Raw genomic sequence first — 13285 nt, 5'->3', positions numbered from 1 at the left:
GTTGAGGTGGTTCGGGCACCTAGTTAGGATGCCACCTGGGCGCCTCCCTAGGGAGGTGTTCCAGGCACGTCCAGCTGGGAAGAGACCAAGGGGTAGACCTAGGACCAGGTGGAGGGATTATATCTCTTCGCTGGCCTGGGAGCGCCTTGGGATCCCCCAGTCAGAGCTGGTTGATGTCGCCAGGGAAAAGAAAGTTTGGGGCTCTCTGCTGGAACTGCTACCCCCGCGACCCGACCACGGATAAGCGGGAGAAGATGGATGGATGGATCTATTGCACGTCTGTCCGTCCTGGGAGAGGGATCCCTCCTCTGCTGCTCTCCCTGAGGTTTCTCCCATTTTCCCTTTAAACTGTGGGTTTTCTTCGGAAGTTTTTCCTTGTACGATGTGAGGGTCTAAGGACAGAGGGTGTCGTATTGTCATACTGATATTCTGTACACACTGTGAAGACCACTGAGACAAATGTAACATTTGTGATATTGGGCTATATAAATAAACATTGATTGATGATTGATTGACATGAGTCAAGTTTAAGAACTATTTAGGAAATCCTCATGACATGAAACGCATGAATAAACATTTGTAATGTTTACTGTTGGCATACAAAGAAGTCTTTATTGACAGACTTTGATTGTCACTGGCATTAGAGGAAACATTCAGAAGTTGAGACAATGATGCTGGGTCAAATTATTTCACAGATTGCACATAATTACATTAATGTTCTATATATAAACACACGTTCTGTTCTTTCCTCCTTATTAACTAACCTCTAGTCTATCAAAATGTAGCTGACATACATTAAAGTACCTGAAACAGCCACCAGATGGTTTATATTGTGCAACTTAACAAAATTCACTGGAAGACATCCTACTGCAAACTATTTCCACACTTTCAGTGCCAGAAAATGTACAAAACCTAGCTCTTCACCAATAAAAACATTAAGGGGGAGTTATAGGAAGAGATATAGGAAGTACTAAAGCACCTTTTTAACTCATGCAGAACATCCATGCTGGGGATTTGCTCAAACAGGCTACAGGAAACCAAACACCACTGACTATCCATGAGGCTGGTGTGTAGGATATTTGGCACAATTACGAGTGTATTTTCTGGCTTTTTTCCCACCTAAAGATAACATGTACAGCTATGTAGAGAATGACAGATATGTAAACACTGATTTTCCCCCTAGGGGGATTAATAAACGTTCTTCTTCTTCTTCTTCTTCTTCTTCTTCTTCTTCTTCTTCTTCTTCTTCTTCTTCTTCTTCTTCTTCTTCTTCTTCTTCTTCTTCTTCTGCTTCTTCTTCTTCTTCTTCTTCTTCTTCTTCTTCTTCTTCTTCTTCTTCTTCTTCTTCTTCTTCTTCTTCTTCTTCTTCTTCTTCTTCTTCTTCTTCTAAATAGATAATTTTGCACCACAAGAATGTCCAACAGGTCAAAATGCACATTTCATGATTTATAATTGCCTCTAGGGAATATAAAGGATCAGTTTTTGAGGTTGAAATTGCAAATGGAGGAATGACCCTTAATCATCAAGCTGCTTCCCGGTAAAGATCTCTGGATCTTCTGTGGAAATGATGCTACAGTTAGTGGTGCTCCACCAGCTTAAAATTAATTACTTTTAACTGGATAGTTTAGGGTTCAATGTTGCAACCTGACTTATGCTGCAATGCTCAGCCTGATGAATAAGGGCCATTGCTAAAGCTGTGATTCATTTAATGTATGTGCTTTCGGTTCAGTTGAGCAAACTATTATCATGCAGGTTATTACAGTAAATAAGCCCAACTCTGTCCTCCATCCACAGAGGATTTAGTTTTCAGTAGTCCTTGTTAGTCTGAGCTTGCTCCTCCCAGCGTCATTGACCTGATGGATTGAGCCAACAGTCCAAGATGGGATCTGTCAAAATTCAGCCAGTGCGATGGTCGCCTGGACCTGTGAAAGCAATGATATATATTTTTTTTAAAGTAGTAAGAAAATCACACAGCAACATCTTTACCAGTTATCACGGCTGGTTCTTACCTTCTGGTTTGTGCTCCACTGTGACTCTGGGAAACTGTCTCTGTCTTGGTGGAAGTATCAGCGGCTCCAAACAGTTTGGCCCAGCGCAGCCCACCCTGATATGGACTCTCAGCCTGGACAAATGTGGTCGCAATTGGGGCCTCATTTTCCTTCTCTCCCATCCTGTCTTCATGCCTGCTGTCCATACTAATTTGAGACCAATTTTCTGCACAATTCTGTCTACAGTCCTCCCCTTCAACCACACCATCCACAAGGTCAGGCATATTCGACCACCACTCTTGAATAGGAGCTAATGGACTCCTGTTAGTCCAATTCCCTTCACAGTCCTGCTTGATGCAATTCTGAGACATAGGAGAGTCTTGGCAATGAAGGCCTGTCTGCTGTGAAATGTTGTTTTGCTGACTGTGGCTGCTGTAGGTCTTTTTGTCGGCTTGCAGTAGTGGCCAGCTGGTCACTAGGAGGGCTGAGCATGGCTGAGGAGGAGAAACACCATGCTCCTCGGAACACAACTGTCTGTTACGTAACATTCGAGGCTCCAGGAGCAAGTTGAGGTCAAAGGGCATCACAGTGAGCGGCTGCAGCAGAAGCAGCAGCTCCTGAAACAAGGGCTGACACTGACCCAGGGACATGGACAGGAAACCCCATGAATGGTAGTATGTCGTCACTAAATCTGTGGAGAAGTAACAGGTGTAAACAAAGATAGAAACAAATGCATTAGTGATCTAAAACTGGGCTAAGTGCTATTGATAGCATGCTAACATGGTCAATACATTCAGTGGGGAACTTGAATCATATTTCATGACAGTCCTTTCAATAGTTGTTGAGAGGTCTGAGGGTGGACCATTTGCCAGGATATGTATTGGCACTCACCTGTTTGACTCTGAAGGTGACTGAGCCAGAATTCTAAAGCTCTCAAGCTGAAAGAGAAAACAAAGAAACCAACACAGGATTATAGCTTACATTCATTCATTACCTTTGAAAGTGTGATTAAAGAGTATCTTACTTAAGCAGGCCCATGATGAAGGCTCTCAGTCTCATGCATTGGCTGGAGAGTTGGGGAAATGGTCTGATTTTGGAGACCAGGCTGTGAAGGACCTTGGTGGATGGACCTGTTTGAGACCAAAAATACTTCATCAACAAACAGTTTACTACAAACAAGCTGCTCCATCGGTATGCCACTATATTCATGGCACTTCCTTTGAATCCTCTTCACTCTTATGCATTTACCTATCCTAGTAGAGACCTCCACAACACCCCAGGAGTGATTGCGACGCTGCCCAACAATGAAATCCAGCTTGTGATCCCTAAGCCCATCCTCTAAAATATTCTGGATCGCCGGACACAAATGTTCGAGGACCAGGCCGCCGATTTTGGGACTGCATGAGCTGTTACCCAGTCGCATCTGCAGCAGAAGGAAATAAATATAATACAATATATTTCCTGCTGACACAAGTTATTTGACTCCTGTCCTGCAGTGTAAGTAATATCAGTTTGGCGCTTTTCCATTGCGAAACATAGTTGCTTAGTAAATTCAGACCTTTTCTTCAGGGTCTCTGCTGCTGCCAAAATGTGCCATGATTAAATCCACGGCCCTGCTCACAGACCTCAGCAAACCTGGGGACATTGGACAAGGAGAGACATTGGAGATTGATGTATTACAATATACAATATGTGTTACATTGTAAATGCTATATTACGTCATTTCAGTGTATCATTTGTATGTGAAAACGTCCAGTGTGGTGTAGTGTTTGTTAATTGTTATGTACCTCCCTAAGGACTGGATGGAAATGAACTATTAGTTCAAATCTGGGATCTTTTCTGAGATTAATTTATTTGTATGCATGGTTCTTGTTTAAATAAATATATAAATATAAACATTTCGAACCAACCTGTTTCCAGTACAAATCAATTAGTTTCTTTATTTGTGATTCTATAGCTGTAATTTCGATTGTCTGGTCACTTTTAGAAAATTATTTAAGCATGATTATTTGTATTGGAAACAGGTTGAAATGATGTCATATGTTGTACTCGTTTAAAGAAAATAGGACTCAATCATGAACACGCTCCATACGATTTCCACCTCCCTAACTGGGTCACTGCATAGAAACATGAGAGATTTCTTTCAGGGTTCATTATCATATTGCGGAAATGTGAAAGTGAGCCAAAGATAAAAGAGTCCATTTTAGCAGCGTTCCTCATTCACTTGCTTTCCCTTGCCTGGCTTTCCTCATCGCATATTGGCTAGCCTCTGCAAATGTCATGGTCAATTCTTTATGCATGTTGATGCTGCCTGCAGTGCTGCACCACACTGATGGTTCACCACAGCGTCTCCATCCTTGGTTATCCATCACAGAAGGCTCACATTTATCGAATCAAATGTGCACGTGTGGGCCATATGGAAACACTAAATGAATATGTGTGTCTATAAATAATTAGTACTGTTTCTACTGCATCGTTCTCTCCTCTTGTCTTCTCTTGAAGCGTGCAGTCGCACACACATAGGCTACAGAGCAGCAGGCTTAGCCAATCCCGTGCAGGGAGAGTTAAAAATAGGTCATGTTTGAGAGGAAGCCCCTTCAGGGTATTGAAAGCACAGTGACTTGTTTTTTTACTGTTCTCAACAGCTCATCACTGGCTAGACAATCCAATCAAGAAGGAATCCAGTCATTGCCGTTACTGGGTGACTTTGTTTTACTCCATTATGATTTCAATGTTTTTCCATGTAATTAATATGTTTTACACAAAATATATATCAGTCATTCAGTGTCCTCACCTCTCCTCTGAAGATGGCTGATAGACATGGACTCATAAGATGTATCGGGTGAGAGGCAGAACTCTGTGGGCGGCCTGTCACTCAGGATCAGAGTCTCGCTGTGTTGATTCTGACTCTGCTTCCCACTGAGCCCAGCAGAGAGCTGGATTTGCAGCCCAGAAGAAGCCATGGAAAACAGAGAACTCAAATAGGAAAGAGGAGCTACAGAGGAGAAGGCAGCTGTAAAACTATTATCAAAAAAGCCAAAGTCAGCTGCAGGTGCAGCGCGGCACCGAGGGAGCTCCTGCTCAGGTTGTACGGCTGTGGGAGGAGACAGGGAGGCCTGCAGGTTTGGGTGATGGGTGTCAGTGGTCAGGAGTAAAGTGGGTGGTGTATGAGAAAATGTTGAGGGGGTCTGGGTCTGATAGGGACTCCTGGGCTCTGTCTTGGTTTGGCCCTGCTCAGGGGTGAGGTTAATAAGGTCCTGGTAGGCGGGACTCTTAACAAGGTGGGACTTAAGTGGGGCTACAATCAAATTTGAAAAAGTGGTACTCTGAGGTGGGCTTGTGTTATCTTGAACCAGTCTCGACGGTGGGCTGTAGGTTGGATCCTGGCTGCTTTTTAATGTAAATGGACTTGGGCATCCTTGGCCTCTGCGGGACTGGCTCCATGCTTGACTGAAGCACTCTGGGCTCGGCGTGCAGGTGGAGCAGGTGTCGGAGCTCGAGGGAGCCTCCAGGAAGATGGGGCAGTGGTTGCCCATTGGTGATGCCTGCAGATTAGAACAACCTTGGCTGCTTTTGCCCTTGAACTTGTGGCCTGGTTGAGAGCTCTTGCTGCTCTTCTGGTTTATGTACTGCTCCAGAAGACAGCCCAAGTGCTGCATCTGGGGTTTGCCTGCAGGGACCAGAGAAATAGGCTGGATGGGCAGCGAGGTCGGTCTCTGGGCCTTACTGTAGCGCACCACTGCATTTTCCAATGAACATGCCCCTTAGATGGAGATAGAGGATAAGACAAATTATTTAGACAGATGTTAGATTCCCTTAATACTGAAATAAATACAATGTAAGCAATAAAGACATAAAAACACTATTTGTATCGCTTTACCCTTCTCAGTAGCATCAGTTTCACAGTGCTCCTGGTGCAGAATCACAGATGGCTGCGTGGACGCAGTGCTTGTGCCTTGGCATTGACTGCCATGTGGGCTACACTGGATGGGGCACAGTGAATAGGGTGATTGGTAGAGAGGGTTTTGGAAGCTGTACGATTGCTTCTTTCTGTAGAGGGATCTCTCAGAAGAGGTCGTGGCAACTTGGTCATCATGGGTCTGAAACTCAGAGCAGTCAGCATGTGCGGAGGGGAGCCTCTTTTCCTTTTGGAGATCCTCTTCTTCCTGATGATGAAAAATATAAAGAACTGCTTAGGTTTACACAAACAAATCATAATGTAGTTTCACAGAAGATGTTTATAGAAAATCTATATCTAGGAGAAGAGCTGTTTTATTACAACATTACCTTCATGACTTCTTTGTGTTGTGCTTCTTTCTTATGGTCAACAGAAAAGTGCTCAGAGGGAGGGAAGGGGCTACTTCTGCTCTGACCCTCAGGACAGCTGGTGAGGCTGGACCAGGCAGGACTGGGAGACTGGGAGGAGAGGTCACATGACACAAGCTTGTAGTACTTCTGGTTGGTCTCCATGGGCAATGTGGCTTGGCTTTGCAGGCAGGCAGCCAGGTCTGATACCTCGAGCGAGGAGAGACCCGGGGGGGGCGGCTCCAGGGAGTAGAGATTGCAGTTTGAGTCGAGACCTTGAGGAGACCAGCAGGAAGCAGAGGGCGTTGTGTCAGCTTCCTCTTTAGGGGGAGAATTATCTGCCATGTTATCATGTTGGAGACCCTCTGCTGGAGTCTGAGGAACAGGTTGGAGGTTGAGGAACACAGACCCCTCAGAGGACTGATAGGGGTGAGCTGCAGGACTGCTGAGGTCATGCGGTGTGGCAGGGTTGTTGCTCCTGTTATAGATAGTGCAGAAATTAACCAGGACGCCATCAGAACTGTTACAGGAAGAGTCACTGACATTCTCTGTGTGAGTGTTGGAGAAAAGCTCTGGAGAACATTTGTGTTGGCGGTGGATGCAGCGGGACATGTTATCCTTCCGTCTGTCTGAATCCTTCTCTTTATGAGCCCTGATGCCAGATCTGCTCACATGGAAGCACTGGCATTGGGTCTGCAGTGAGTCCTGCTGGTGGAGCTGGTTAGAGATCCACTCATGGTCCCTCTCAGCCCCCAACATGGTTCCTTCATTGCCCCATTCACCGCCCATGTCCCCGTGAGATATAGCACCATTACTTAGAGGCCAGTTGGAGTTCCCATGCAATACAAAAGACGAGTCCTCGTGATATCTGTGTAGATTATCACCTTCACTATCTTCCTCTTCCTCATCTTCATCCAGCGTTCTGTTTGGTAGGAATGAGTTGTGTGAGCGTAGGGTGTCTCTAGCTCCAGAGTTTTCCTTCTTCAGGTGGGAACTGGCCTCCTCCGGTGACGAGTGGGAGTCGTCCCTCCCACTGCTGTCGCTGCCCCCCTCCTCCTCCGCTCGGTCCTCGATGAAACTGCCATGGCTGCTAGAGAAAGGTCTTCGGCCCCCGGTGAACGCATGTTCTCGGTTCAGAGAGTCTCGCTCTGGGAGGGACACTGCTCGGGTCAGACCCACTGGGCACAGCCGGCCGGGCCTCTTGGCCGAGCTGCACAGGGCCTGGACAGGAAGCTGCCAGGTGGGGAGCTGGACCACAGGGAAGTGGCACGCTATCAGGGTGTCACCTGAGTGACTGGATGCTCCAATCATATTGCTGGATCAGGCTGGATCATGGAAACGGTCTCCATCTTCCAAAATTGGAATCCTTAAAGAAAAGAATTGAATAAAATCAGTTATTAATACAATACTGATTTAAATGTTTTATCAGAAATTAACAGCATATTTTCAGCTTTGGAGGGAGATGCATACGGTAAAAGACTATGTGTGGATATACAAAATACATATAGATAATTACTATCACTGCTACTGCGTAAAAATTGGGCTCTTTATGTGATAATACAGGCAACATTCTTAGCAGTTAGACTCAAGTTTAGACCTAAACTCTGTCCAAGATCCAAGATCAGAGGTACCTTTATAAAGCATGTATATTTAAAAGAAAATGTCTGCATTGGTATATGCATATGAATTGTTTATGTTGATCTCCCTCGGGATCTGCTTCTTGGTGTTTGAACTCAATGGCCCTCCTAGCTGTAATGCTTTGTCAGGCTTGAATCTTCAGGGACACAAGTTAAGTGCATCTTTAAAGTTAGGGTAAAACATCCCAACAGAGTTGGAGATGAAGATGAACCATAAAGCACAACTGCAGGCTGCTGGTGTCTGAGTTTCCCTCACTTCACATCACTGGTCCTGCAGCCAGAGTCCTACTGTGTTGTCTGCTTCTGGCCCTCAGCACAGCCTCCCCTCCATAATTCAGTCAACCATTAACAGAGCCCTCCTCTCGCTGCCTGGGCCAACCACAGTCCCTCTCAGTTACTCAGCTGCTCTGTAACTAGGGCATCTGCACTGCAGTGATGCTCCACTGGCCCTGCTAACAGTAAATACAATTTGACATCAGTGTAGTTAATTTAACATGTTTTATACGCATTTGAGCTGACCTCAAAACACAGGCAGAAAAAGAATGATTACCATCCCTTCATTAAACAGCTATGAGGGCCGCTAAAAAAAATTATGTAAAAGCACATCAAATATTTAAACACTGGGGATTGTCAAAAAAGTGATAATGAATGTTGCTAGGATACACCATTTACTGCGTTTTTGCCCTCTGTAATGTTATATGTTGAAGATTTTAACAAGACTTGTGTTAAGAAATTCATTATTTTAGATTTTGTTTTGGGCTTCATGTCCCACATCACAAGGCGGGGGGGGCACAACGTGGGTAAACAAACAACATCTGTTACAGATTACCATGAAGAGGTAATCCTCTTTAACATCACATGGCAACAATAAACAACAGCCTTACCATGGCAACAGAAATAAATCACATTGAAATCTGCTCAGAGGCAAATAACAATCTCAACATTAACAATATACAAAGTTGCTTATGGACTTGGTGAACCTTTCTATAAAGCCTTAATATAAACAACACAAATACATAAAATATATGTAAAATAAATCAAATGAAATCATATTAATTTAAATGTAAATGTGTCTAGAAAGCTATTAAATAACAACAACAGACTAATGTTTGCCTTTGGTTGTGTAACTTCACAAAGCTCAGGAGGAAGTGCAGGTAGGAGCCTTAAGCAAGACACTAAATCCCCAAATACTCTCAGTATAGTTGTTTGGACAAAACTGTCTTATTTTATTAACTAATCCAGAAATACAATATACACACATTTCTGTGGAGCAAGTCCTGCTCTTCTCTTTTTGATATAATCATTTTAAATCCTTAATGCTATCTCAGAAATAAGATTAGTGTCTCCGCTGATGCAATATGTGGGAATATATTGAATCTGTATTGTTCCTGTCCTTGCTGATTTTCAACTGTCCAGTAGTGCGATACCACATGAAAGTAGGCCAGTGTGACCGCCTAGTTGTCAGCAGAGGACTAACATTATCACTGCAAAGCGGATGTGACTCTTGCCTATTATTATCACGGCTGGAGGTCCCCCCGCTTGCAGCTCTTCCCCCTGGGCACTGGAGCAAGCTGAGATGGTTGTGATTAACTGAGCTGGATCATGGGAAACGTCTGTCAGGTCATGTCAGGCCGCTCACATGAAAGATGGGACTGTGTGGTTCTGCTGAAGCAAAGAGTCTTAGGTCCACTGTGGTTGTTTCTGTGCTTGAAGAAATAATAAGATGTTGATGCTGATCTCTTATAATAAGATATCATTACATTTATTCATGTAGTATCAAGAAATATTCATGATATGAAAAGCTCAGTAAGAACTCAACATAACATGATCATATTTGATGTTTAACCTGCATCTAGATTAATGACACACAGACAGGTTGAAGAGGAAGGTCACAAATGGACTATATGTGTGTGCGTGTGTGTGCGCGTGCGTGCGTGTAGTTAAAATGAAATATTCAAAGTGGCTGAAGTAGGACAACATGTCAGACACAAGAAGAGATGCACACATAATAAAATAACCACCCATAACAGAAGTAGCATCTATTTATCTCTTCCACAAACACTATCAAATAGACTTTACCACAAATTAAGTAAAACAATAGAGCAGAATCAGTTGGATAATTGACATCAAGGAAAAGTAAATAAAGCTAAAAAAACACTAGCACTTGTGCATTTGGGCCATTTCCAACTTGTATCCTGAAATGCTTGAATATGATCACTTACTTGATAACAGTCGTCAGTCAAAGGCGATGTCCTCCATCTCCTTCCAGGTGAAATAAATACGGGGTTTGATGCAAAAACATGCAACCAAACAAGTCTTTAAATAAAAAAACACGCTAGCCTACTCGACGCAGTTCTCCCATCAAAGATGCATTGGAAAGCTCATACTCTCATCTATATTAACGGACAACCGCCATTTAAATCTTTAGGTTGGTTTCAGAGAATAAATAAGTGTATCATAGAGTAATTTAAACCCGGTTCGACACCGGGGTCCGTACAGATAGAGCGGACCCCACGCGCTGCTCCAGACACAGCTCAGCATCCCGGGGGTATTACGTCACGCAGGCTTCAACCAATGAGGAGGGAGAAGTGCCTGCCAATCAAGGTATCAAAACATCTGGCAGGCAGAGTTCAGTTAAATAATAATACAAATAGACATCATTATGAGTTTTAAATTGCACATTTCCCTAATGATATGATTTCCTATAATTTTATAATGATTGAGAACAGAAACACACATAATTCATTACACCAAAATAATATTATGGCCATGTTATCAATTATAAGAGACCACATTCCCAACTGGTCACCAACGTCAATATCACAAGGAATAAGATTAGGGTTGCAATAATAATTTTCATTAGTGAATAATCTTTACTTTATTGGTTATAATTACTAATGGTTTCATAGTTTAGTGAAAGGTCAAACATATGTCAATTTCAAATCCTCTTTTTTAGAAAGACTGAAATCAGAGTCTATTGGCAATTTTTCACTATTTTTGCTTGAAAAAGACAGTATAAGTAGGCTACTAGAAAAATGAACCCCCACCTCAGAACCAACTCATTGTACAATGCATTTAGAACTATCCAGTGAGGCCTTTTATAAATAACTCTTTACTATAGAGTTAAACATTGTATCAGTAATATTTTATAATCAGTTTACCACAGATATAGGTAAAATCACAAATGAGCTGGTGGCACAGTCATCTCCCTAAACCTGGTTCAGATCGCCCTCCAGTGGTGAAAAAGAACAGACTTCAGCTTTTGATGCATCCATTTTCTAGGAAGGTTGTAAGATGTATGACACACGAATCCCTCGATTAAAGGTAAAGCATCAAAGCATAAAACAGTGCATGTGTGCATTAATTCCAGCTTGATAAGAAGGAGGCAGCCTCACTAAATTAACCTTGTTACCTGTTTCAGTGCTGGAATGAGTCTAAAACATTCATTCATGCAGAGCAAACATATTTTTAAATAAACAGATCAGCTCTGCTCATAAACAAGAGCAGGTTTAACACATGTTTCCTCTGACCCATTCATGTCATGTTTCACACAGATGGGCCATTTCTTTTTTTTCACCAACCAACATAAACATCCATTGCATTAAAAGAGTAGAATGAATTGTGAGGAACATTTTTAATTTGTTCTGAACTTTGTAAAAAAAAAAGAATGTGGACATACAACCTCTTGTAAAAAAACATTTAAGTGTCTATATTGTTCACACTATTTAGAAATACAAATATAATAATAACAAGAACAGATAAAGTATATTTATATTTTCTTATTTAAACATTTCAGCATGTCTGATAATGTACTGCAATTGTTATAATGCAATTGTAAGAAACGATATTGCTCTAGATGGAGCCATTTTTATTTGTTTGTGTGAATTCTGCATTTACAGCTTTGTTTTTCTGCAGCCAGATCAGAGAACTTGAACTGAATGCACAGTCAGGAGAAGCATCAGCAGGTCTTCAGTTCAAACCAGATTATTACAACATTAAGGTGATTTATGATTCATCTTGAGACTGGTCACTTGGGTCCATTAGGCAGATGTTTGTTTTGTCACATTGAAGGGGTTTTATCTGTGTTTCCTCTTCAGAAGGAACATATATGTCTCCTGTAAAGATAAGGAGCAACTTTATTGCAGGGTCATAACTGTCTGACTTTGTCCAAGCCATGCAAAACAGACGTGTACAAAACTTCACACGCTGCACAAATACAGCACAGAGAAACGATTGCATGTTAAGTCTGTGAAAACTCCAACCATGGTCACATGTCTGTTAAATATCATTGAATGTTATATCTTATTTCACATTAGCGACAAAACAATTAAGAAATACAGACCCTAAAATTGTTAATGAGCAACACATCTTCGTAATGTGAAAGTAAGTTCCAAAATGGGTCAAATGTCTGATTATGTGTACAATTTCAGAGGAGTGTTGCCGTACCTGCAGTAGTTTGTGCCACACTCTGAGTGGTCCCTGCAGCTGGCCCCCACAGGCTTCATGCTGTTCCAGCGCCACAGGAGCGACCGCTTGGTCCGCTGTATCAAACCATTCCAGTCTTGAGGCACAGGCGCTGAATCCACCTGCAATAACATATACGATTGTTATAATAGCTGTGATGACACGCATGATTGATGGTGATCGAATCAGAAGACATTATGTTCTTTATTAGCAGAAAATAGATCAAATAAACAGTAACAGAAGGATATTAACCCATACACATACCTGGATGGCACATATCAGAGACAGAAACATTGAAAGAACGATGATCTTTTCTTGAACAGTCTTCATGCCGTTCGCAGATCAGGTTCAAGAGAGTAGAAGTTCTGCGGCGGGGCTGGTGTGTTGTGTCATGCAACGTGTATTAAAGGCTTTGATTAGGGTTTGGGAGGAGTTAGCTGTTGACAGATATCAAAGATTAATACTCCAATTTAGCTACTTTAATGACTCAGGCTGAGGTTTAGGAGCTGATCTGAAGTCATTGCCAATTATGCAGACCTCGTTAAACAGTCGAATGTATCCGTTTTATAATGACAGACAGAGTCAAAGTTTATCTAGAGGGAGCCAAAGTACACTTTAACCCTGCAATTGAGGACAATTCCACGTCGGAGAGTTGTAACTGAAACCTCAACATGGGTCTCGGTTGTAGAAAATGTATCCATCCACCCATTTCACCCGTGGAGCTACATGATTTTGACTGTGGGAGGATGCTGAAGGAAATCCATGTGAACGACACAACAACTCTATAGTAGAGATTGCTAACTTTTAAGCCATTTTAGTGAGAGTTCTGGCCAAAGTGGCATCTTTTTTGACCAGGCCAGTGACCTGCAGGAATCTGGCTTTCCCGACAAC

At 42.6% G+C, this 13285-nt stretch overlaps 2 protein-coding genes across 3 annotated transcripts; both read right to left on the bottom strand.

The window, feature by feature from the left end:
* Positions 1–603: 603 nt before the first annotated feature.
* On the bottom strand, positions 604–10453 carry LOC117455796 (AP-4 complex accessory subunit RUSC2). 2 transcript variants are annotated; one of them, XM_034095369.2, is made up of 10 exons: positions 10153–10453; positions 6276–7659; positions 5869–6154; positions 4783–5751; positions 3547–3623; positions 3237–3411; positions 3013–3118; positions 2880–2926; positions 2010–2679; positions 604–1922 (listed from the first exon to the last, which is right to left on the bottom strand). In XM_034095369.2, the coding sequence occupies exons 2-10, from the start codon at positions 7602–7604 to the stop codon at positions 1820–1822; spliced, it is 3762 nt and encodes a 1253-aa protein (XP_033951260.1). In that variant the 5' UTR covers positions 7605–7659; positions 10153–10453; the 3' UTR covers positions 604–1819. The 2 variants fall into 2 exon arrangements, with proteins under 2 accessions (XP_033951260.1, XP_033951261.1); XM_034095370.2 differs by lacking the exon at positions 10153–10453 and adding an exon at positions 8187–8234.
* A 1244-nt stretch (positions 10454–11697) lies between these two features.
* Positions 11698–13250, bottom strand: LOC117456625 (liver-expressed antimicrobial peptide 2). Its single transcript, XM_034096557.1, has 3 exons — positions 12659–13250; positions 12377–12516; positions 11698–12045 (listed from the first exon to the last, which is right to left on the bottom strand). The coding sequence occupies exons 1-3, from the start codon at positions 12722–12724 to the stop codon at positions 12024–12026; spliced, it is 228 nt and encodes a 75-aa protein (XP_033952448.1). The 5' UTR covers positions 12725–13250; the 3' UTR covers positions 11698–12023.
* Between the last annotated feature and the right edge of the window lie 35 nt (positions 13251–13285).

This window comes from Pseudochaenichthys georgianus, chromosome 12 (genome assembly GCF_902827115.2).
Source record: "Pseudochaenichthys georgianus chromosome 12, fPseGeo1.2, whole genome shotgun sequence".
Taxonomy (NCBI): Eukaryota; Metazoa; Chordata; class Actinopteri; order Perciformes; family Channichthyidae; genus Pseudochaenichthys; species Pseudochaenichthys georgianus.
Note: the sequence above shows the minus strand (reverse complement) of the source record. Positions and strands in the feature narration are given on the sequence as shown.